Here is a 26,441-nt window from a genome sequence, read left to right as displayed (position 1 = left end):
AACCATTTGGAACTATACAAGTCAGTGGATGGAATTAAGTACATTCGCATTGTTGTGTAACCAACACCGCTATTCATTCTCTTTTATCATATGCATGTATTACCTATTCAAAAATAATTTGTTTAAAAAAAGCGAAGAACTAATTTTAAATTTCTTATTCTTGGGTTCCTTTGATCATGATTAGGACTCCACCCCACACTCTCCAGCAAGGAGGAAAACCTTCCAGTCAACCCACAGAGTCTCTGAGAGATCTAAGTTTGAAAAATACTACTTTAAAATTCTCTTTAATATTTAGCTTCTGGTTGTCTTGAATCAAGACCAAGAATAAGAAAAGTTACTACTGTTCTTTTAACGAGGGATAACCCAGTTCAGGGCATCTGAGGGAAAGATAGAGCAAGGGTTATGGTGATAATTAGGCATAGAAAACAGTCAGATGGAGAGATTTGAAGATTAATTGCTTTGGGTGGGTTTCTGGGAGCCAAGAAGTTATTTTTGCATATATTGCCTTTCTGTAAAGACTGGAGTGAACCCAGCCTTCATATTGGGGGCAAGAAGAAAGGCCATGAAGAAGTATGCTAAGGAAGTTGGAAATGCCAACATGGCCAATGCAACCGTCGTCAAAGTGGTGAGTGATCCCTTCATTGTAACTTTCCCTTGTCTCTTGATCTGCAGTGCCCCCCACCTTTATTCATGATTGAAGGTTTTTTTTGTTTTTTTTTTTTTTTGCCGTACGCGGGCCTCTCGCTGTTGTGGCCTCTCCCGTTGCGGAGCACAGGCTCCGGATGCGCAGGCCCAGCGGCCATGGCTCACGGGCCCAGCCGCTCTGCGGCATGTGGGACCTTCCCGGACCGGGGCATGAACCTGTGTCCCCTGCATGGGCAGGCGGACTCCCAACCACTGCGCCACCAGGGAAGCCCCATGATTGAAGTTTTAACACAGCATCAAGTCCCTAAAGTAGGAAAGCTTAGAAACAAGCTAAGTATCCTTTGTATATTAAAGATACATGGTAAGGTCAGTTATGAGAATGCTTCTGAAATAAGTAGTGATAGGAGCCCAGGAAAACATGGTTTTAAAAAATAGAAATCACACAGTACCTTAATAAATGTTACCATTATTACTTTGTCAGAGATTCATTCAGCTGATAGTAAAAAAACCTCAAAGACTGGTTTTTGTCTGTGGTCTGTGGTCTGTCATGTTGAAGTTAATGGGACTATTTTAGAAGTTAGGGGAAAATGTATATGATGACTAAAGAGAGTGGATTTCATTGGACAAAAGAAAAAGAGGAAGAGGAGGAAGAAAAAAAGAAACAGCTAAAACTGAATATTGTGTATATATCCTTTTTTGTCATATTACAGGGCTAGGATATAGCAAATATTTTGGAAATGGTCTGGTATAGTCAGAAACTTGAGCATATGAGGACTAATTTGTCCCTCATAAATCTTTCTCAGAACCAAAATATGAGTTGTTCATAGCGCTCTGGTTTGGTTTGATTTTTAACATAGGATGCAGAAGTAGATGCAGAAGATGGCACCAAGCCTGAGGAAGAGGAGGATGAAATAAAATATCCCCCAATAGTCACCAAGAGCACACTTCCTGAGGAACTGCAAAGATTTATGCCCCCAGGGGATAACGTCCACACCATCATTCTGGATTTTACGCAAGTCAATTTTATGGATTCCGTTGGTGTAAAAACTCTGGCAGGGGTAAGCATCATCTTTAACAAGTCTTTTAGTATCTCTGTGCCCAGTATCACCATCAGTAAAATCAGAGAATTGAACTAGGGTCCTTTTTCAACTCTCAAAATTTTGTTGTTGTTTTTGTTTTTCAACTTTTGATTGTGGAATATATCGAAAATATACAAAATAAAGAGCAGAGTGTAATGAACCCCCGTGTAACTATCACTCAGATTCAACTATTATCAGTTCATGGTCAATTTTGTTTCATTTATCCCCACACCCATTTTCCCCTTCTCTTATTTTGAAGCACATCCCGCTCATCATATAATCTGTAAATATTACAGTATATACCTCTTCGAGAAGATTCTTTTAAAAACCATTACCATAATACCTTTATTACACTTGAATAAAATTTGATAAGAATTCTTTGATGTTCCAGATTATCACTGTTGATATAAAAATCAAACAAAATACAGATTTTTAAATGATTAGTTCAAAATGCATAATTATTGAAGTGGAGTAGCTCAAGTGAATGAACCAGAGCATCTTATATCACTAAATACGTATTGGTAGAAAGAAACTTGCACTTCACAGAGTCAAGAGAAATTAAACTTTATTTCAACATTATTACAGATTGTAAAAGAATATGGAGATGTCGGCATTTATGTGTATTTAGCAGGATGCAGTGGTGAGTACACTTTTAGAATGGGAGAAGTTTTAACATTTTGGTTTTGTTTCTGTTTTTTAAATAACTGCATTTGGAAGTATTTTCCCTTAATTTTAGTTTTAGGTGAAAATGAAAATTATTCTGAAAATCTAAAGCTAGCTTTGAAATTTGCCACTTACAGCACTCAAATCCCTGGGTTACTTGGTGGTAGGCCTCCTGCACGGGAGTTGGAGGAAAGGAGCTAATAAACCATTGTTCAGGGCTGGCATATTTTTTAGTAATTATTTGTGTAATGGCTGCCATAAACATAGTTATATAAAATCATTTAGGTTTTTCCAGACAATGCCTGCTCTTTTTGTTTTAATATAAATTTTGGCTAAAACAGTGCTTGAAAATGAAATTCACATAAAGGCATCACTTTTCACCTACCAAAATAGCAAAAATTGAAAATGTTTGACAGCAGGCTCTGTAGGCTCACTGTAGGACAACAGGAACCCTCAGACATTGCTGGTGGGAGTGCAAACTGGAGCAGCCTCTGTGGAGGGCAGACAGGCATTTTCTTTCAGAATTACAAATGCATTTACCTTTAACCCAGCAAATCCAACAGTATGCTACACACATTCAAAATAACACATGTACATGGTTAATGATCATAGTACTGTCTCTAAGAACAAAACACTAGAAAATATTTAATTGTCAAAAGGGACCAGTTAAATAAACTAGGGTACATTTACACCATAGAATAATACCATGTATGGTAAAAAATAATTTTTATTATATCATTTTAATATTTAAACTATATGAAAGTGTTACTTTTTTAATGTTTAAGACTGACACCCAGAGTGTGGGCTAATTTTCTTTTTTTTTTATTTATTATTTACTGATTTATTTTATTTATTCTTGGCTGCATCAGGTCTTAGTTGCAGGATCTTTGTTGAGGCACGCAGGATCTTTCATTGCGGCGCACAGGCTTCTCTCTAGTTGTGGCGTGCAGGTTTTCTCTCTAGTTGTGGCGTGCAGGCTCCAGGACGCATGGGCTCCGTAGTTTGTGGCACCCGGGCTCTCTAGCTGAGGCGCGCCAGCTCAGTAGTTCTGGTGGTTGGGCTTAGTTACCCCACGGCACGTGGGATCTTAGTTCCCCGACCAGGGATTGAACCACGTCCCCTGTATTGGAAGGTGGAGTCTTTACCACTGGACCACCAGGGAAGTCCCTGGGCTAATTTTCCCTTCTTCTTTTACAGCACAAGTCGTGAGTGACCTCACTCAAAATCAATTCTTTGAAAATCCTGCCTTACTGGATCTGCTGTTCCACAGCATTCACGATGCAGTCTTAGGCAGCCAAGTTCGAGAGGCACTTGCCGAACAGGAGGCCACGGCTGCTCCTCCCCAGGAGGACTCTGAGCCCAACGCCACTCCGGAAGCTTAGACGAGGAGCTCAGCCTGAGATGGGGTATGAGCTTCTCGTGAAATTACTAACCTACACACTTTAAATAGTAGACACTAAATGTTTTTTTCCTAAGGGCAAATACTAGTAGTAGGTAAATACTAGTAAATACAAGGCTTGATTTGGAGGGTGAATGACGCATAGCAAGATGTATCTTACTTGTATTTTTTTAATTGACTATTTCAAAGATATTATTAGCCTCTTGCCTGCCTTTATTGTGTAGTGACATTTCTGTTACTCTTTAGTATTATCTTTGTGAACTTAAAGAATTTATTTAAGTACTTTATCCACAAATCAGATACCCTGTCACCAGATGGGTAGTAGTTCTTTGCTTTTGTACTTGTTGATCTACAGACTTTCTGTAATCAGTTATCTCACAGAGGAGGCAAACCCACAATTTTCTAGAAGTTCTTCTTTTAAAATAACCATTTATTGTTACAGAAGCAATGTAGGTACATTGCAGAAAATTAGAAAATATAGACAAGCAAAAATAAGAAAAACATTACATTACCAGCAAAGATTATTGCTAACACCTTAATGCATGTCCTTCCAGATCTTTTTCTATCCATATATATTTACATCTTTTAACCAAAATAAGATCATACTCTACATAGTGTTCTGTGACCTGTTCTTTTCAGTCATCCATCTTTGCTTTCTCATTCTAGAACATGTTTACCTCAGACCGTATTCAAACTTCCCCAATTGTCTCCACAGTTGTAGTTGGTTTATCCAAACTAGTATTCATTCTGTGACCTTACACTACAAATGGTCATGTCCCCTCTTAATCTAGCACTGTCCCTTTTTTGATGACATTAACTTGTTAAAGGGAGTTGGGGCAGTTGTCCTGTAGAATCCCATCTTGTGAGTGTGTCCACGCGCTTTTTCAAGGTGTTATTTAGTTTGTCCCTTTATTTCCTGAACTACCTGTGATCTAGAAGTTATGTCTAACTAAAGCCTTCATGAATTTGAATAAAACATTTCTTGCTAGATGAGATACGTGCATAGATGAGGCACATGCTTCAAATCGCATCACAACAGAAAACAAGTAATATCTAGTTGACCTACCATTAATGATGCTAAAATAAATCACTTGGATTAATATGACAACCAATCCCCCAATTATATTTTCTCCTTTGTGACTAGTGAGTTATCTGTATGGTGTTCCTTTGGCATTGAATGAATGCCCAGTTCTCCATTAGCCGTTCACCCAGAGGTTTTAACGTCTAGTGTTAATCCTTGCCTAAAGCAGCAATTTTATTAAGGTGTGTGAATTTTCTTTTCCAATTCTTTCATTTCTTCTGCATTTATCAATTGGTGTTTCCGTGTAAACTACAGCTTTCCCTCAACTTGAATTATTTAGTCATCCTTAAATATAGTTCTTACTGGAAGGGCAGGTTAAATTTTTTTTTTTCCATTTAGTTATCAACTTCAAAGTAAGGAGTTGGTTTAATAGATGGTGACGAATTAGGTTCTTTTTGATTTTTCCTTTTTCGTATAATTATACACTCATGAATTGTTGTAGTTTTAATGTGTTTCAGTGCATTATAGTTGTTCTTTTGGGTGTTCAAATTGTCACACCTGTGGCCAGTAGGAGGCCCTAGAAGTTTTGTTGTTGTTGCTAAAACTGATTTACCACATATTTTAGAAAACTGACTCCTGGGTATAATTTAATACCTTCCTTCTAAATCCACAGAGTTAGTTAATTCTTCATCAAACTCAGTTTTAAGCCGATGAGTGAGTAAAATGCTGTTTGAAGCATTTTCTCTACAGTTGTTCAAAAGGAGTAGGGAGACCTTTAAGCCAGTTTGTCATCAGAAGTTCCTGCTCCTGTAATTCTAACCACCTGCTCACTCCAAATCACAGCACAAGTATTAGCCAACCTGCCTAAAGCCTCATCTGCTAAGATTTCCTGCTAATAGTTGTTTTTGTTTTTGTTTTACATGTTTCCTTATTGACTCCTTGTTTTAGTTTTCATGAAGAAAACACTTCCAGGGGAAAAGTGCATCAGGAAAGAAGTAGGTTAGCATGGGTCTAGTCCAAACCAAACCCTATGGCTTGTTTGCTTTAAGTCTTATCAAGTTTCTCAGTGACTTTACTAATTTAATTCAGAGTAGACCCCCGCCCCTTTCTAATCAATACTTTATCTAGATCTAGAGTGAAATTAGATTTGCAGTCAGTTATTTCCTTTGCAATCATCAGATACATCTGCATTCTGATACAGACTGCCTTCTGAAAGAGCATGTAGTTATAGGACCTCAGCTTGTACTAGAAACTTTTATAAAAGGGCTTGTATCGTTTCAGCCATTAAAGTAGAACTTAAGGATTTTAAACAATATTATAAAATATTTTATTGCATAATCTTTAGCACCAGTCTTCAATAAATGCTTTACACACAGCAGATATTCAAGTCCTGGTTATTGATAGATTGAAAGCAGTATACAAAAAAAGTACTTGTCTGTAGCTTACAAATTTGTATTTAACTTTTCTGTCCTTTAATTTTTAACCTATTTTGAATAGAATTCTACCATGTACATAAAAAGCATTTAAGTCTTACTGAGGGGTAATATGTTTTTGTTTTGGCATGCCTCTGATATCATAAGAATGTATTTCAAAATGTATTCTATGTATATGTAAATATTTTGGAATGTTTTACTTAGAGTTATTTCATACGGTGGGAAATTTCCTGAATTCTTTTACTTACAATCAAGTTTTGTCTCTACCTCCTTCTTTCCGGACCTTAAAATCTGCTAGTATATACCTTTCTATGTTTTTCAGCCCTGGTTCAAATTCAGATTCTTAACTGCCCTATCCAAAAGGGCATAATCCACACTGATGGATATAGGGACTAGACTAGGCTTATTTTAAGGAAATATGGGAAAGCCCTATTTCCAGGAAGGCCCCCTATAGTGATGTTGTCTTTCTCAAATCCTGTGCAACATGACCATGGTTGTTCTGTGTCTCATGACCGGATGGAATATGTTTGCAAACAGTTTTGAACCAGGGCCCAGGAAACTCCTCATTCAGGTCATAGACGCTGACTGTACAATCATATGGCAGCTGAGAGGGATCCCAATGCCAATCTCATCTGCAGTGGGACTCAGAGAAACAGTGAAGGGCATGAATCCTCTGCAGGCTCTGGGAGAAGCATTTTGTAGTTTTCAGGTAACATCTAAAATATCCATGTGGTTTGATCCTGTATCCTTACCTGTTTAACAGAGAAAGGAGGTGTCTGCCTCCCAAGGTACATGTTGAGAAAATGAGACTGCCCTCCAGTGTGTGGAGAGGGTAGCAAACCCAGAGAATCTGCCCCAGAGTGGGTGGGTGTGTTGTCCTGTTTGGGGAGTGGGGGGCGAGGGGGTACCTTTGTGTGGGGCTGAGGGAAGGAAGTGTATGTGGTGAAGACGACTTTATTATGTCTGCCCCTTTAATTAATTCAAATTCTAAAATCAAACACAAGTTCCTTGGTATGAGCCTGTGTGCTTTAGTGAGTGCAGAAATGCTTTTGGTCCTTTTTTTCAGCAATGCTTTTAGGATTCAGTGTGTAGATTCTTGATAACATGGATTGAGTGCTGATAAAAGTTGGTTTGAGGACTGATAAAAGTGTTATCTAATTCTCCAAACATATAGCTAACCAAAATGTGTGCGGTGGTTTTGAAACCCCTCAAATCCCAGCAGCAAAACGTTCAAAAGCCAGGACTGCACCAGGTAACCTGCCTGCTTACTGACTTGGATTTAAACAAGTTTGAGCATCTCAAAAACCCACTTTGCCTTTAAAAAAGGCTTACCAGGGTTTTCATTGTACTGGTGTATAGCATTTCAGCTTTATGTAACAGATGAACCTGAGCTTTGTGAAAATTAAATTTTATAAATCTAATCACATTTTTAAGATGTTTTTTAAAAGTTTTTTTAAAAGATCGCTACAGTATTTTTCTGAAGTCATAAACCCTTTGTATTGATTTATCAGCACGCTAATATGTGTAAACATGTATGTCTGTACACACACATATACACGTGTTTATGCACACATACATATTTTAGGTGGAGGGAGTTACCAGTGAATGTGTATATTTTCTTTTTAAATGGGGTACAAACATGCTAATCTAGATAGCATTGATGCTATCTGCATACATATGCCTGGGTAGAAACACCCAGATTTTTCAGATAATTCATTGTGCATTGATTTGATGTGTGGCCAGTTAGATTTTCATCATGAAACTGAGATGTCAAGATTATTCACAGCCTGTGACACGTTAGGCCTGAGTGAGCACCACATAACCAACTTGAGTTGTCTCACGTTGGTGCATCTGATGTATGTGGCAATACGAACAAGTGGTAAGACTTGAAGGAGTGTGTTCTAAATGCTTACATTGATCAAAACAGCACAAAAACATACATCTTTAGTCATTCACTTATCAGCATAACCTGGAAATGGTTCGCTTTCATACCTCATGAAAGACTAGGGCAGGATTAGAAAAAAAATTTTCTCATCAAGTTCACAAAAATGAAGAGAAAGAAAGGATGTTGGTTGGATTTTGACTGAACAGCTTTATTCTGCTTTAAAACTTTCATATTTTAAATATTTCAGTGCAACACAGCATTTTCTATGTTGTCAACTTTTTCTTTTGTGAGTTAAAATGTATCCATCTCTCACTATTTTGCATTACTTGTGAATACTGAACTACAATAAAAATATTCTTTATTGTGTTTGGGTCTCAGTGTTTGGCAGGGGCCTGGAAGGGGTAATTGTGGAAGAGGGGAGGGAATTTGGTGGTGGCTGTACAAGAAATCATTTTAAAGAGCTTTGTTTAAGATTCTAATAAAAACTTTTATTTTAGAAGTACCTCACTATAGACCCGAAGTCTAACGGGAGCTTTACTGAAATTTTAAACCATTAAGTTATAATGGTTTAATAAACCATTAAACCATTAATTTATAAAATGAAAATAAGTACTTTTCTGTATAAAGCCAATTCCGGATTTTCTAAATGAGATTATTATATGTGTATGTTTTTCTTTTTGCTTTACTACTTCGCTAGTCATTAAAATCAACAATTCTTCTTGATTAATTTGAAATCAACTCAAATGGCAAAGCAAAACACATTACATCAGATGCTTCCTACACTTTAAACATAGTTTAGCCAAAGCTGCTTTATTCAACGTTGTAGGAAAAAACCTGTCGAAACACATGTGATCATATGCCTGGATGGGCCATTGTGATGAGGGCAGAAGAGCATAATGGATGGGGACATCGGCGATGGAGCTGTCAAACTTGGACTTGAATCCCAGCTCTGCTACAAGGAAACGAGGTAGGAAAATTCTGCATCTGTTAAATCCACGTCACTGGGCAGATGGGAAGATAAAAGGAGATAATGTATGTACAGCACTCAACCAGCATATGCCTAGAAAATATGTGGTCAAAGCAAGCACTTCACAATTTGGAACCTTTAAAAATGGTAGCAAGTCAAAAAACAGCTTTTCTGCCTAACGGCATTAGATATCACCCTTTATTGTACCACAGAGAAACGACATCTGAAAAAAGAGCATACAATTTTGAAAACCACTTATTTTGTGTGTGAAATGGTTATTAAGAAGTCTGTATAAGGTTAGGATTCCAATGAAAAGTGTTTTCACGAACACCTCCAGGGCTCAGTTGTATGTCATATAGCGCGGAGTAGCACTGAATTTGGCATAGGACTTGATGACCTTATTTACAGCTTCCAAGAAATCCTTCTCAGTAGCAATTTTTCGCCGTGCTCGGATGGCAAACATACCAGCTTCTGTGCAGACGCTTCGGATCTCAGCACCTTTCAAACAAAAAGAAAATAACAGGCTTAATTAAAGCAGCCCAAATAGACACACCAGTAAATAGAAGCAAGACCTTTCTACCTACCAGTGCTATTTGGACACAGTCGTGCTAACAGTTCAAATCTGATATCTCTTTCAACACTCATTGAACGGGCATGAATCTTAAAAATGTGAGTCCGGCCCTAAAATTGGGGAATTGACAAATATTAAACTGGAAAACAGCACAGGAAGAAAAAATTTCAAGAATCCCTTTTCTACCGTGAAATGATGTTCCCACCTCTAGATCAGGTAAGCTAAACTCAATCTTCCTGTCCAGTCTCCCGGGCCTCATCAGCGCGGGGTCCAGAGTGTCAGGTCTGTTTGTGGCCATCAGAACCTTAATGTTGCCTCGAGGATCAAACCCATCCAGCTGATTGATCAGTTCCAACATGGTCCTCTGTACTTCATTGTCACCTCCAGCACCATCATCAAAACGAGCCCCTGAGAAGACAGGAGGAAAGACATTCTTCACATCTACTCAAAGCAGCACTCTGCTCAGTAAATCTCAGCTCAGATCACACCCTCCAGCCCAAGAGAACCTCTCAGTTTTAAGCAAATCCTGTAAGAACAGCCTGATTTACACAAAACTAACGAGAAAAGGACTCATCATAGGTTGATTTAACATAGGTTCCTTTAAAGTATTTTTTTAAATCCTCTTTAAGGATTTTGGTTTAAGTCACTGAAGAACACCTCCATTCAACACAGTATACACCTGGACTAGGCAAAAGAATACATGCAAAATTAGCACTATAGTGGTATTTGAGTATATGTAAGAAAATGCCATACTCTTCTAAATTTCTCAAAACTGTCCTTAAAACTATGGCTAAATCCATAATACAGTAGAACTGTAACAGCTTACTATCACACTGATTTGGATATATTAGAATACTCTAGGTTAATGTCAATACTCTTCTTCATTTCAACCAAAATAGCACAAGAAGAGGCCTCCATATACATTTTTTCACTTTAAAATTGTATAAATACATACTGTTGTAGTAATGCATTATGTACATTACAAAATACAAAAAATAGAAATTTTAAAAATGAGATTAAAATTAAATATGAAGGAAAGTACCAGTATTTTCTTCCTTCACCCTAATACTGTTTTATACAAAATCCGTTTTGGAAGCCACAGTTTCAGAGCATCCTGACATCATAAGGCTTATTCCAATGATACTACAAAAATGACTTCAGGGTCACAACACGGCATCTACAGACTGTGGTCAAATTATGGCCCTTGAACACTACCTACAGAATGTCCAAAGCCCACAACATCCATCCAGTCTAAAAGCAAGACTTTAGGTATCCTAACCACAGTCCCCAAACAGTGTTACAGCATCCACTATATTTTTTAAGACTTTTTTTGTCACTGAGTTCATTAAATAACAACTGTCTGGTATCTGCAGCTAATAGGAACTATTACTCTTATAGACTGTAACAAAAGCCAAGGCCTCTAGAACAGTATACAGTTTTCAAAGTCAATCACATTTATGACTGACTTCAAACCTCTCAAAAACCCATGAAATAAACAAGGCTGGAATTATCATTTCTTTTATAAGAGGAGCAAACTGGGGCTCAGAAGTAGTTAAAATAACTTGTCTAGATTGCACAGCTAATACTGTATTTCATCAAATCTATGAAGCCAATAATGTTATTTTATGTACACTTTATGAAAAACTACCACCAATTAAATTATGCCCCAGTGCTTTCTGATCCGATTAAGTGAAGCTGTATCCCAAGTTAGGAGTTGCTAAAGTGAAAATATGTGCCCTAGGAAAGAAACTGGGAAAGTTCAAAGATAAAGACTTTGAGAAATATCAATGCTATATATATAATGCTTCATCTTTCCTTTATGGTGTGGCCCTAAAGTTTATTAGATCCGTGACTCTGATGTGCTAAAGCTCATAAAAGAGTTGGAATTTAAAATTCTGTACAAGATTAATGCATCAGGGGAACTTTACACATACTACTACAGAATTCTCGTGAAACCCAGCTGTAAAGCTCTCTGAGGTACCATTCATACCTCCAATAGCATCAATTTCATCGAAGAAGATAAGGCAGGCTTTCTTTGTTCTGGCCATTTCAAAGAGCTCTCGAACCATTCGAGCCCCCTGATGAAAAAAAGTGTTAATTCAGAGTTGGTTTTAAAATCTTTTAAAATATAATAAGTTATACTTCAAACTTTTTAATATTCCTAACAGTATTCTCAACCATTATTACCTAAAGCTTTTTCAGAAAGACTGAAGTTTGTTACCTATTCCGTCAAATTAATCTTATTAGCTTTAAAACAATATTAAGTAATTTCATGATTCTGTACCTATTAAATAGCCAATAACTTTAAGACCTGAAGAGATCAAATTAACACGATTAAATAAAGGCACCATTTCAATCAATAAAACTTGAGGAAATAAAAGCATTTGATCCATCACTTGGCATTTCTAATCAATGAATTTGATTTGTAAGTTTTGATAACGGAATAAAAGTGTATCTCAACTCATGCAGATCCTTTTTCTAAGTATACTAATCATTAATGTTTCAGATATAATATATTCAGCCCTAGACTTACTCTCTAATGAAAAAAACGTGTGTGTGTGTACATACCTGTGTGTACATACACCCACGCACATACACATAGACAATCTCTGTTCTCTTTCTCAGAACAACATAAAACACTGCCCCTGAAGTGAATACACTTTCGAATGCATTCACTGGGCATTACTGGGTTATTGATCTTACAAACCAAATGTGTAGAAAATGTCACCCTTCTGAGTAGGGAGCATACTGATTAAAAATGTTCAGCAGTTTATTTCCAAATGACCGCACGGGAATGCTGGTGGCTTCTGGGCTTCTGACCTACTAATTACAATCCATCAATCAAAAAGTTTCAGGTCTCAATCTTCAATGTGGAATTCCCATTTTAATTTTAATTTCATCTATGCTTTATAAATGTTTCATAGAGCTACATATTCTTTGATTATTATCAATTTACGTTACCTCACCGACGTACTTCTGCACAAGTTCAGATCCAATAACTCGAATGAAGCAAGCATCAGTCCTATTAGCAACTGCCCGAGCACAGAGTGTCTTGCCTGTACCCGGTGGACCAAAGAGCAGCACACCCTTAGGAGGCTCAATGCCAAGGTTAACAAACCTCTCTGGCTGTGATGGAGACACGATTTTTACACTTATCAATTCTCTATAATAAAAACAAGACTACTTCTACATCAATATATTTAAACCAAAATTATTCAGTCCACAATTTATATACTTAATCTAAATAAGAATTTTACTTATAAGACATAAGATCTAAACTAGACTCATTAATACACAAGGCTGAATGGCTTTTAAAGGTATTTCTATTATCCAGGGTTAACAAAACATTTTTTTCCCCTAATTTTAAAAAATTACAGTGTTTAAAGAACAAAAGTATTATCTCATATCTAATATTCTAGTTTTTTCCATTATCCCCCCAGGCTTAATTTGATTCAATTAAAGCCCATTTCTTCTTGATAGCATTAAAACACATTGTTTCTTCTACAACAACCTATTCTAAAGGTTACGCCTCAACCTCCCTTGTCACTCTAGATAGCAGATTCTTCTTTTTTTGAATAGGCTTGACGACCCAATCCTTTTACTTTCTCTTCTAGAACTTACCAGTTCTCCACACCTTTACCCTCTACCCCATCAAAAATTTTCATTTAGGAAAACATAAAATTTTAAAACTAATATATAGGCATAATTTTAGTGCACAGTACACAAAAGGCTCTCACATCTTTGTACAAAGAAATTTAAAAGGCAACAGACTCAACCACTTACATGAAGTAGTGGGGTTTCAACTACTTCTCGAAGTTTCTCAATCTGTTCTTTACAGCCACCCACATCACTATATGTAACATCAGGTTTTTCCTCCACCTAAGAGAGGGATGAAAATGTACAACATAGAGCTACACGCTTTTGCATACTAATCCAATTGTTCTATCCAGTAGAGCAGACCCAATACCCTAAAAGAAAAATCAGATTTATAGCAAGTAAGAATTTTAATAAAAATGGAATACACTGCCCAGTGTCCTAGACCCACTTGCTATATTACTTGTTATGACACTAAGTGAGAGACAAACTACTAAAATAAAGACCGATAAAGACTTTCTCATCTGAAAAATTGTTTTAAAAATTTTGGCAACTCTTCAATACATACCCACATATTAATATTTTATTAGTTAAAAAGTTTCAACGTTTTTTTGAGATGGATGCAATCAGTCATGCCATTCCTTTTCCCTCTTGTGGTTTCTTACCTGCATCATGGTAACTGTTGGGTCAATCTTAGGAGGCAGTGGAATGTGAATCTGATACTTATTTCTGTCCACACTGAGGAGGTAAAAAAGAGCCTCACCAATACATTCAAAAAATTTACTGAGTGAATTATCATGTGTTCTATATACATTATTTACATTAACTCACTTAATCCTCATAACCATCCTAGAGCAAGTGCTTCCTCCACCTACACCATGTTACCTTAAATAGACTGGCAAACTCAACTCTACAATTCTGTACTTAGTTTGATCATGACATTTGAGGCCATAAAAGGCCAAGTGGGGGTGGGGAGGTCAGGAAACAGATGCAGCAGCAGCAAGGCTGTCCAACTGCAGCCCTCTCCTAGGTTACCCCGGTATTCCATGGCGCCCAGTTCACCCATTCAAAAGCAAGCCAAGGGTGTGAATGTGACATGGCATCTTCAATGAAAGACGAGTATTTACTGCAAATAGAAATCTTACCCAACTCTCATCCCTTCTTCAATGTCAGTAGGTGCAACCTGATCACTGAGGTCCACCACAAACTTGGCAAACTGCTTCACATTGATGATGTACTTCGGGTCCTCCGAATCAGCATTGATTATCTTTGTGCATCTAACATGGCAAAAGGCTTGATTAGAGTAAGGAACCTGAACCACTAATAATGAATTCAAGTAACTAGATTCTCCCCTGGGTATGAAGTACACGAATAAGCAGGTGTAAACTAGAACTGCAGAAACTGGGCCACTGTTAAGGATCCTTCTCTACAGAATATGCTCAATCCCAAGGGTCTGCTCAACTTTAGCCAAGCCATAAAAATTTCAAAAGATACATTCCCCTGGAAAATTAAACCCAAATATTTTGTCATTAGGAAGTTCTCTTTACCAAGGGGGAAAAGTGACGGGGAGGCGGGATGGTGGTGTGATGAATTGGGAGATTGGGATTGACATATATACACTAATATGTATAAAACAGATAACTAATAAGAACCTGCTGTATAAAAAAACAAAAACAAATGCTCAACTACAAAAAAAAGTTCTTTCTTGATTTTTATAACTATATGGCTTTATTAGTAATACTCCTCTATATCTTCAGGTATTCTCCTTTTTATTTTTCCTATAAAAAGAGTCATCTTGTCTTACGTCAAGTAATAAATATGTTTATTCTTTCCTGAGTTTATACTTCAAATCCATTATTACTGTTGCTGTTTTTAACTTAAATATATTCTTTTCCTGTGGGTTGTGGTGAAGGCGAATCTGAAACCCCACATACATCACAGTAGAAGGTAGTCTACTGCCTACTTTCTATACTATCTTCCTACAGAAGAAACCCAAAAACAAAAAACAGAACTCATATTGGAAAGAGCTTATATCATAAGCTGTAGCAACAAATACAGGGAAATACAAAATAGTCTCTGGCATGTGCATAGAGGTAGAGCTAAGAGTAAGGTAAAGAATTCTTTGTCCTTGCAGCATAAATTGCGGACAGGATTCTATTTTCTGTTATTGGAAAAGGTCTACCAGGGAAGTAGAATTTTATATATAGAAAGTATCTATCACTACTTTATCTGACAGACCCTGCCAACAGTGTTGCACAGATAGGGATATTTTTAATTCTCAGCTGAAAAAGTATATATACAGGGACCTCAACTTGCAGAACATTAAATAAGGACCTTTGAAAACCTGCTCATCCTTAAAAGCAAAGAGAACACTGGCAAAAACATTGAGAATCAACATTTTCAGAACTCAAACTACAAGTTTGTAACAATCCAAAGAATGTTTATTCAAAAAAAAAAGAAAAGGGCTGAATCCTGGTAAGAACAGCGAGCATTTTGCGTTTAAATTCGCCTTCATCCCATAGCCCTCTCCCCAGCTCTGCACAAGACTTGAAAGCCAACGGCCTCACAGCCGTGATAGATGTGAAGACAAGCAGCCTTCCTGGGGGAAGGCAGGGACAAAGAACTGGAGCTCCCCAAAAGCCCAACCCCAGAGAACTATTTGACCTGTCGGGCAGCTAGCTGAAAAGCTCCATTCTCAGGACTTGCTTTTATTTGACCGGACTCAGAGCTCGCTGTCTACACACCCCCTGCCCACAGGACATTTACTGGAAATAATCGGTGGCAATTGTTTAACATCAACTGTCTGAGGTGGCATTTACCAGTTGGGGCTAACGAGGCTGACCAAAAAAACTTCAAAGAAAAAACAGCAAGGAACAGCAACAGTAACAAACCCTGGGGATAGGGGAAATCTGAGTTCCAGAACTGACGTTATTTAAAATGTCCAGTTTCTATCAAAAAATTATGAGACACAAAAAGAAATAAAATATGGCCCATACATAGGGAAAAAAGTCCATAGAAACTGTCCTTGAGAAAGCCTAGACATTGGTCTTACTAAACAAAAACTTTCATCAGTGTCATAAATATTTTTTTTGGAAACCATGTCTAAAGAATTAATGGGAGGTATGAGAACAATGTCTCACCAGAGAGTATCAACGAAGAGCGAAATTAGACTGGAATATAATTAGGCTATTAAAAAAAAAAAGATGTTCTGATACAAGCTACAACATGAATGAAGCTTAAAACACTACGCTAAGCTAAAGAAGCCAGAAAAAGGTCATGCCTTGTATGATTACATTTATATGAAATGTCCAGGATAGGCAAATCCATAGAGACAGGAAGTAGATGAGTGGTTGCCAGGGGCCAGTGAGAGAGAGGAACAGGGACAGTTAATAGGTACGGGGTTTCTTTTGGAGGTGATGACAATATTCTGGAGAGTAAAAAACAAAGTGTCAAGAAATGCTGGGGCAAGGGGTAGGGTGGTGGTAACTTCACTGAAAGTGAGAGTGTGGACGTGAGAGGGGAAGGGTGATTAAACATAAGTGAACCTGCCACTGACATTCCCTAGCCCTCTATCTCCACTGTTCTTCCAAAATATTGGAGATTGGAGACAACGTGAGACTGAAGACAACTTCTCTGGGAAGAGTGACCATCCAAATGAAAGATCTAAAGACACTGACCCTGAAGGCTCCCCAACTAAACATTCAACTGTATAAGTTACAGTGAAGCCTGAGATAGACATGCCTCACTATTGAATCTAGAGCTTCTATCAGCTTTTTGGTCTCCCACTAAACAAAAGCACAAAGTAAGATTACCAGATATCTAACATAAAAGACAGACACCAAGCAAGCAAAGAGGAAAAAAGCATCTTAGAGGAAACAGAAATCTTCCAGTTATCCTTAACTTCCTTAGACGTTGACAGCATATTACAACCATGATATGAGAACAGGACAACACAACATATACACTGAAAGAAAGAAAAGCTCTTGGAAATTAAAAACTTAAGTGAGAGGGAAAAAAATCAATACATAGACTCAAAGTTAAGAAAATCTAACAAAAAAGTAGAACAAAAAGACAAAATGAGAAAAGGAGAGAAAGATTAGCATTTCCAGGAGGTCCAATATTCCTGTAACACAAGTCCAGAACAGAGGACCAAGAAAATGGAAAGAAACGATTTACAAATAAATAGCTTCAAGAAAATGTGCACACTGAAGGACATGAGAGCGCAGCACCACTGCTGAAAACACACCAACACCAAGGCACGAAGCCATGGAATTTCAGAACACTGAGAACAAGGGAAGAGCCTACAACTTTCAGAGGAAGAAAAGGTCACATACGTAGGACTGGGAATCGGAATGGCTTCAGACTAACACCACCGGGAGGCGGAGGACAATGTAACGATGCCTTCAAAATTCTGAAGGAGAAGAATTTTCTATCAGCCAAGATATTTCCAGACATATGTGGTCTCATATGGTACCTCCCAAATGACCCTTTCAGGAAGCTACCAGAGAATACAGGCCACCTAGTGAGGGTGTAATTAAATCAGAAAGAGAAACTCGTGATACACGAGCAACAGGAGAGAGTCAAAGGGAACCTCCAGGGTAAGAAGTCACAGGATGCTCGTGATTCAGCAGGCGTTCAGGCAACCAGTCCACACTGAAGCAGGTCAGAAAGTGCTGGGAAAGGCTTGCTCAGGAAGATGCACCTGAGGTACACGTGAGAAAACCTAACGGACCTAAGGCATCTGAAGAATAACTGATGATCGCGAAAAACCGGGGGCGGGGCGGGGGGCTGAATTAGTAATATACATAGACAACAAGGCAAATGAAAAAATGAGACAGTTAGGGCAAGGAAAACAAAAAGTGGTAGAAGAAAGGAAAAGTAATCACAGTTTACTAATGGTTCTTTGTGAATAGGGTTTACTTAGCCATAATTATGAAAACACTAAATACGGATCTAACCAAAATTTTAATATAATTACATTATGAGGCCGTAAGGATGAGAAGGGCATGTCTTTGGGATGAAGGTAGAGGAAACAAAGCAAAACAAAATCCTCATCTTTCATGGTGGGAAAACCAATAAACACCACCTGAAACTAAAACATCAAGAAGTGATCTACAATATACAAAACTTGACTCTATCCATTAGAAATAGAAAGGCAGAAACCAAAATAACCACCTAAAAGTTTTGAAAATAGGTGCCTCTAGTAAAGAGGAATTAGGAGAAACTGTTGTCATAGAACTATTTAACTCTTTAAAACCATGATAAAACTAAAAAGCAAATAAATGAAAGCATGGAAAGACAGAAAAAGGAAAGGAGGATAAGATGAAAGAAAAATAACCTGTACCTGTATTAAAGAGGCAAAATTAAAACAAAACTTTCAATAATTAGAATAAAACACAGGAGAACATGTTTATAATCTTGGACTGGGCTAGGCCTTTCTAAGCAACATTAAAACCCAAAAGGTAGGGACTTCCCTGGTGGTCCAGTGGCTAAGACTCCACGCTCCCAATACAGCGGGCTCTGGGTTCAATCCCTGGTCAGGGAACTAGCTCCCACATGCTGCAACTAAGAGTTCGCATGCCACAGCTAAGACCCGGCGCAGCCAAATAAATACATAAATAAAAATATTTAAAAAAAAAAAAAAAAAACCCAAAAGGTATAATGAAAAAGCTAATATATTTACCTCCTAAAAAGTTAAAACAGTACAACAAAAAGTACTGAGAAGTTAAAAGTCAAGTGAGAGACTGAGAAAAAATATTTGTAACATATTTAAGAAAAGATTAATATGTACAATATATGAAGCATTCCTAAAAATTAACAAGAAACAATCCAATGGAACAAAACATGAATGGTCAAAAAAATACAAATGTTTAATAAGTATAAGAAGTAGCTATTATACTACTAATCAGCATGACACAAATTAAAGTGAATTGTTTTTTTTAATTTTTTTGCCCAAATGGCAAAAGTTTAAAAATCAATAATCAGATATCTTACATTGATCAGGCAAATACGCAGTTCCCTCAAAACCTTTGGGTAAGAATGTAGACTGGCCAAACCACTTTTTTTCATACATTTTCAAAATGGTAAATGCCTCTGTCCCCATAATTCCACTTCCAGTAAGCTATACTACAGAAATGTATGCACATATGTAGAGAAATATTTAACATGCGTGTTCAGTCCAGCACTGTTATCATAACAGAAATTGCAAACAACCCAACACCTATAGAATATTATGTAATTTTTAAAAAACGAGAAACAAGAAATAAAAAAGGTACATCTGGCCTTCCCTGGTGGTGCAGTGGTTAAGAATCCGCCTGCCAATGCAGGGGACACGGGTTTAAGCCCTGGTCCGGGAAGGTCCCACATGCTGAGGAGCAACTAAGCCCGTGTGCCACAACTACTGAGCCCGCGCTCTAAAGCCCGCGTGCCACAACTACTGAAGCCCATGTGCTGCAACTACTGAAGCCCGTGCGCCTAGAGCCCGTGCTCCGCAACAAGAGAAGCCACCGCAGTGAGAAGCCCACGCGCCGCATCGAAGAGTAGCTCCCACTCACCACAACTAGAGAAAGCCCGCACACAGCAATGAAGACCCAGCGCAGCCAAAAATAAATTAAAAAAAAAAGGTACATCTATAACAAAGACAATGAAAGATTTCTAAAATATGTAGTTATATCTAAAAAGAAAACAGGATGTTTCTTTGTATGTAAATATATACGTGAAGACGCACTGGAGGATTAAAAGGACCAAATTATTTTCAGTAGTTAGATGGGAAGGAAGGTTTTCATATTTTGCTCTGTATCTTCCTGTATCATTTGAATCTTTTATATGATTACGTCTTCACCTATTTCTTAAGTAATTGTTTAAAGTATAAAGTTTTAACCCCAGATACTTTTGGAGAAAGCTGCATTTACTTGGAATATGGCATAAAAATTCTTTACGAACTATTACATTATACCCAAGGCTTGAAAAAGTACCTGAAAGTACAGATAAAAATAAATTTCCACAGAGCACTATGCGTACCTCGCAACCTGCAAAGGCTGTTCACTCTGGAGTGTTTGCTTATCCGCAGCCAAATCCCAGAGTGCTGGTGGGGCCAGGCCAGTGTCAGACTCTTTAATACCTACGTAAAGAAAGATTGCAAAATTCACTGGACTGTAACGCAAGCTTTCTCACCCCAGCACCACTACCATTCTGGACTGAATAATTTGCTGTGGGGGGCATCCTGTGCATTCCAGGATGGTTAGGAGCGTCCCCGGCCTCTAGCCACTAATCACTAGCACCACCTCCCCCTTAGGTTGGGAGAATCAAGAATGAGTTTAGATGCTGCCGAATGTCCTAGGGGGATGACATCAGTTGAAAACCATGGCCCTAAAGTAGTCACAGGCCAAAAATGTGATGCGATGTCATATTTGACATTTTTTTGTGCAAGTCAAATACTATCAATATAAAATTTCACCACTCAAGTTCCCAAAAAGAAGTTTCCGACTACTAGGCCATAGCCCGCTTACTTCAAGCAGTACCATGTGAGATCATATTTTTATTCAAGAAGAAATTCTGACTTGTTTATTATAGTCAACTGAACTTGGCTTTGACCAACAGAAACAATACTTGCTTAAAGGATGATGTTTCTTAATTGCTTAAGCATTAAACTTTCTTGTAAAAGGTAATGAAAACAGATTATTAAATGAGATCCAATTTCTTAACAGATAGGAAGGATAATAATTTTTTTAAATCTGTGATTCATGGAAGAGTGACATTGGTATTTCAGCTCCTTTTTTTTTTTTTTTTTTTTTCAGCTCCTTTGATATAATCAAACCATTACCCATAAAGAGGGGAAACAGAAATAAAAAATATACATACCCGTGAGCTCATTAATTTTCTTGAGAAGTTGTTGAATGTCATCTTCAACCTGTTTGATTTGCCTAGAGTAAGTGCTCTGACCCTAGGAGTTAAAGTCAGTTTAATTAGAATATCAGGATACCAACAATGTACTAATCTATAAACAAAAACTTTTAACAGTTACACTTGAAATAGCTATTATTGTCCTAAAGCTTGTGAAATGAGAGTAGAGAGAGGGAATCTATCATTTTCAGAACTATTCCTGAACCAATATATTCCCCTAAACAGGCAGCAAACCATTATGCAAGGTAACAAATGAAAATCATGACTAAAATTATCTAAAATTCAAGTCCATTTCTATGCATTAAAACTTATCATTTCAGATCTAATTCATTTTTATACATTTTAAATATAGTAAATATTTCTAAATATAATAAATTATTTCAAATCTTTCAATATAGTACCGCACTTTAATTACAAATAGTACAGAGATAATGTATAAGCTTAGACACACTGAGTATTTACTCTTTGATCTATTCTAAATAGAAACTGTAGGTAGATAACTTTTTATCAGTGAAGATTAAACAGCTGGACAGTCTCTTCCAACTATTCTGGAAGGCCAATACCAACAAGAGTCCTTATTTCAACACAAAACATCTATATTTTGTAGACATTGAAAGGACTTACATAAGTTTTCAGCAAGGCAATATCCCCCTCATCCAGAGCTACAAGAAAAGAGATAATATATGAATTCAAACAAAAGAAACTAGAGCTTACAATTCTTTTCTGTTCAATTCAGATTGCATTGAGTGAGAAAAACTGTGAAAAGTTGTAATGATATAAACACAACCATCAAATAGTTCCTGGACTCAAGGAACTTTTATCTAACTGGGTGAAGGCAGATTTTAAAAAGTACATAACATAGCTTCAAAGTGATATGACATAACAAGAACACGGAGCCCAAAGAACAGACTTTGAGATTCAGAACGACCTGAGCACTAGTCCCAGCAACATCATGCATTTGCTAAGTAACCTTGGAAAAACCATTTAAGTTCTCTGAGCATCAGTCTTCTCACCTGGAAAATTGTTAGCCTCAGTGTTGCTCTAAAGATCAAGTAAGACATGGATGAAGAAGCGCAGAAAAATGCTACACACATTAGTCATAACTGTATCCAAGGGATACATTTGTTAATATATTTATAGAATTATAACTTACCCAGAGAAATACCCAGATGAAATGTTACATCTCTGTGACTAAATTTTACACTAGGTGACTGAGTACCTCTTTCAAGGGAAAAGAGTGAGATGAAAGTGGAGAGGAAATGCTCCTTCTCTGAGGGATGGGTGGATATTAAGAAGAAAGGGTGCTAGGAGAGGTTGAAGTTGTTTAGGAAGGAAAGACAACAAAAATCCACCATAAGAATGTTTTAAAATAGCCTATAAGGAACAAAAGAAAACAGCATAAAGATGAGGCTTTTACAAAAGGGGCTACTGGGAAGAAATCATGAACGAACGTGCTGCGGGGAAAGGGTCAAGTGGTATAGTCTCTAAGGAGAGTAACCCAGCAGTGTCTATAAAAATTACTTCATTTCTAAAATCTACCCTACAGCTTGTGTTTGTGCATGTAGTAAAGAGTTATATTAACAAGGTTATTCATTCGTATAATGTCCATCAATAATGATTATTACTGAACACCCAATCATTTGGGATACTGTACAAACCACACTGACTCTACATAATGATATGAACTTATATCATTAAATTTTTTAAAAAAGCAAGATGTACAGCATGTTACATTTATGTTAAAAAAAAAGGAATATACAAACAAACTTGTTTGAATGTACACAGAAAATGCCTAGAAAGATGAGGCAAAACGGCAACATTAGTTGCCTCCGTGGATAAGAGGTGGCCGGGGTCAAGGATGAGACACTTTTCCATTTATCTTTTCCGCTTTCGTGTTTTGAATCATGTGAATGAATTATCTAGTCAAAGGAATGTTTTTTAAAAAAGAAAATTACGTCTCAGGATCCTGGCTATACAGTGATAACAGCAAGCTGTCATTTGAGGGGGAGGAGGGACAGCAAAGAGGGTCCAGGCGACCAAGCACCGCCACGCGGGGAACTTTCCAAGGCCTGCAAGGCCAAGCGGGGCGCGTGACTCCTTCAAGACCTGAGAGCTGAATGTGAATAAAAATTTCGATCAGCGAGAGATGAACACAGGACGCGGGGCTGGTAGAGGGGAGACGGAGAGGACAGGCCGGTCAACCCGTCTGCAGCACCAGACTCAAATCGCTAGCGGCACAAAAGCGACAGAGCACCGAGCAGGAATCTAACCCCCCCATCCCGGACCCCGGGCCAAGATGGTCCTGCCCCGGCCCGGAGCTCCTGCCTACGTCAACTGACCTCGGATGGGCTTGTCTTCTTTCTCCTCTTCTTTGGTTTTCCGCTGATCTGCACCGAGGTAATCCGGCATTTTAGGAGAACCAAGAACCTCAGCTTGTTGGGTGATTACACAGCACCTTCCTCGCTTCCGGTGGCGCTCCTGCCTTTCCCTTCCTCACCGGAAGTAAGGCCGGCTCCGCGGGCCCTTTTGCCCCAGAAACGGGCGGAAGAATGCCACGGAGGACAGGCCCTGCGGCGGGAGAGCAGCGAAGGGGAGTGAGAAGGTTTCGCTGTTAGGAGGGAACGTCGCTCTCCCTTAGCCCCTCACCGTGGCGAGTTCCCAGAGCAACAGATTGCAAGATCAACTCAGGCTGAGGTCGCTGAGTTTAAATCGTGCTTTAGTCATTTAAACTCTGTATTCTTGGGTAACTTCTTTAATCCCTGTGCTTTAATTTTCCCCTTGACCTCACAGCATTGTGGATGCATTAAATAACAATGTTTGTAAAGTACCTGGCTTATTCGATACGCAATGAGTAGTGACTAGATTTATACATAGAGTGAAGGTAAATAGAAGTTGTTCACTAATTTGACACTAACAAGGGATGAGGAGGTAAATGGTTTCCATGTTTGACCCTGCTGCCAAAGAATGGTACCATCTTCAGATACAGGAGAGCCAGAAAAGAGAGCAGGTTTTGAAAGAAATGAATTCGGGAGATGAGGAATGGAAGAGAGCAGTTAGACAATTGTAGAAGTTAGAAATGAAAAAAAAAAAAGCCTGACCTTTCTGTACCCAGTCAGCAGTGAAAAGGCAACCTACAGAATGAGAGAAAATATTTGTAAGTCATATATCTGATAAGGGGCTAATATCCAGAATATATAAAAACTAAAACGGGAATTCCCTGGCGGTCCAGAGGTTAGAACTCAGAGCTTTCACTGCACGGGCCCAGGTTCAATCCCTGGATGGGGAGCTAAGATCCCACAAGCCTGTGGAGCCGCCAAGAAAGAAAGAACTAAAACTCAATAACAAAACACAACCCAATTTTTTAACTGGACAATGTACTTGAATGGACATCTGTCCCAAGAAGTTATACAAATGGTCAAGAAGCACATGGAAAGACGCTCAGCTTCACTAAGCCCTGGGGAAATGCACATCAAAACCATGAAATACCACCTCATACTTGTTAGAATGGCTATTATCAAAAAAAAAAAAAAAGTGTTGGTGAGAACGTGGAGAAAATGGAAACCTTGTGCACTGCTGGTGGAAATGTAAAACGATGCAACCACTGTGGAAAACAGTATGGCAGTACCTCAAAAAATTAAAAATAGAATTATCAAATAACCCAGCAATTCCAGTTCTGGGTATATACACACAGAATTGAAAGCAGGGTCTCAAAGAGAAATTTGTACCTCCATGTTCATAGCAACATTATTCACTATGGCCGAAAGGTGGAAGCAACCCAGTCAACAGATGAATGGATAAATAAAATGTACATACAATGGAATATTATTCAGCCTTAAAAAGAAGAATTCTGGCACACACTGCAATTGTGAAGACATTATGCTAAGGCAATAAGTCAGTGACAAGAAGACAAACAGTGTATGATTCCACTTATATGAGGTACCTATAGTAGTCAAATTCACAGAGATAGAAAGTTGAATGATGGTTGCTAGGGACTGAGGGGCGGTGGAAATGGGGAGTTGTTTAACGCATGTAAGAGTTTCAGTTTTGCAAGATGAAAAGAGTTCTGGATATTGGTTGCACAACAGAGTGAATGTACTTAGCACCACTGAACTGCACAGTTTCAAGTGGTTACGATGAGAATTTTATGTTATGAGTATTTTACTACAATTAAAAAAAATAACCTTCATGCTCTTAGAGGTTATGGTGAGAATAATTGGGATAGGTGTGAGAAAAAATTAAGAAAGTGGTGTCAGGTAACCTTGACCCTTAAAGCTTGTTTTAACAGTGGCTACAGGTCAGGAAGAGTTTTAGGGTGAGATAGTTTAGTTTTTGAAATGTCAGTTTTGAAGTAACAATTTTGTCATGCGGCAGATACACAGGCCAATTCAATGTATTTAACAGTGAAAATGTAATTCCTAGATAATAATTTACTAATTTCTGGGTCTTTTTGCAGAAGAGTGGCACATCAATTCTTCTCTTTTGCACAACCTATTCCAGATAACTGTGTGTGGGGTGGAGGATGGGAGGTGGAGTCTGTGAATTTCCACCCACTGATTTCTTTTTGCTAATTCTTGCATTTGACCTCAGTCCTAGAAGGAATCATACAGGAGAAGTATAATTAATTTTATTAAACAATTAAACATTAAACAATAGAGTCCTGTAATTGGGAATATCTTGAAAGAAAACTTCATGCTGCTAGAGCAGGGTAAAATGATTGCTGGCCTTGGATTAGAATCTAATACTACAGAGGGGTTACTTCTGCAAATGATATGGGTATTAAATGCGATAGCCCAGGTAAATTAGTAATAGCACAAACATTAGCTCCTATTATTATTTAGGTAAACACAAACGCATTACAGGTTTATGTACAGAATTCTCTATGAATGTATAGACTGTTATTGTCAATACTAATTCATACACATCTCACTTTCTATTTATACAAGTACAGCTACTACTAAAATCAACGGTTCAATTCAAACTAATAAAGTAGTAGTTAACTTAAAAAGGAAAAGAAGGGCTTCCCTGGTGGCACAGTGGTTGAGAGTCCGCCTGCCGATGCAGGCGACACGGGTTCGTGCCCCGGTCCGGAAGATCCCACATGCCGCGGAGCGGCTGGGCCCGTGAGCCATGGCTGCTGAGCCTGCGCGTCCGGAGCCTGTGCCCCGCAACGGGAGAGGCCACAACGGTGAGAGGCCCGCGTACCGAAAAAAAAAAAGGAAAAATCATGTCCTACGTATTCCATATTCTACCTGGACGAGGCAAATAATCCTTTTTACCAGGGA

At 38.1% G+C, this 26,441-nt stretch overlaps 2 protein-coding genes across 3 annotated transcripts in view; one reads left to right on the top strand and one right to left on the bottom strand.

Annotated features, from left to right (window-relative positions):
• SLC26A5 (solute carrier family 26 member 5) overlaps window positions 1–3,769 on the top strand; it is a 30,206-nt gene extending 26,437 nt beyond the window's left edge. For both annotated transcript variants that reach the window (XM_060156199.1, XM_060156198.1), the window contains 4 exons: window positions 518–625; window positions 1,503–1,703; window positions 2,310–2,364; window positions 3,585–3,769. In XM_060156199.1, coding sequence (XP_060012182.1) covers window positions 518–625; window positions 1,503–1,703; window positions 2,310–2,364; window positions 3,585–3,769 — 549 coding nt within the window. The remainder of the gene's footprint in view (window positions 1–517; window positions 626–1,502; window positions 1,704–2,309; window positions 2,365–3,584) is intronic.
• Window positions 3,770–9,259: 5,490 nt separating this feature from the next.
• Window positions 9,260–23,700, bottom strand: PSMC2 (proteasome 26S subunit, ATPase 2). The gene is made up of 12 exons (XM_060157239.1): window positions 23,499–23,700; window positions 21,784–21,821; window positions 21,118–21,199; window positions 20,278–20,377; window positions 14,403–14,534; window positions 13,923–13,995; window positions 13,447–13,542; window positions 12,625–12,789; window positions 11,654–11,741; window positions 9,869–10,071; window positions 9,677–9,773; window positions 9,260–9,590 (listed from the first exon to the last, which is right to left on the bottom strand). The coding sequence occupies exons 1-12, from the start codon at window positions 23,566–23,568 to the stop codon at window positions 9,433–9,435; spliced, it is 1,302 nt and encodes a 433-aa protein (XP_060013222.1). The 5' UTR covers window positions 23,569–23,700; the 3' UTR covers window positions 9,260–9,432.
• Between the last annotated feature and the right edge of the window lie 2,741 nt (window positions 23,701–26,441).

Source organism: Lagenorhynchus albirostris, chromosome 8 (genome assembly GCF_949774975.1).
Source record: "Lagenorhynchus albirostris chromosome 8, mLagAlb1.1, whole genome shotgun sequence".
Taxonomy (NCBI): domain Eukaryota; kingdom Metazoa; phylum Chordata; class Mammalia; order Artiodactyla; family Delphinidae; genus Lagenorhynchus; species Lagenorhynchus albirostris.
This window is presented reverse-complemented; position numbering and strand designations above follow the sequence as displayed.

Coding starts and splice junctions, on each gene's coding strand:
- PSMC2 (XM_060157239.1), bottom strand. CDS start 23,568: ATGCCGGATTACCTCGGTGCAGATCAGCGGAAAACCAAAGAAGAGGAG. Junction 21,200..21,783: donor TTGCCTTGCTGAAAACTTAT/GTAAGTCCTTTC, acceptor TTTAACTCCTAG/GGTCAGAGCACTTACTCTAG. Junction 10,072..11,653: donor TGAAATTGATGCTATTGGAG/GTATGAATGGTA, acceptor CTGTCTTCTCAG/GGGCTCGTTTTGATGATGGT.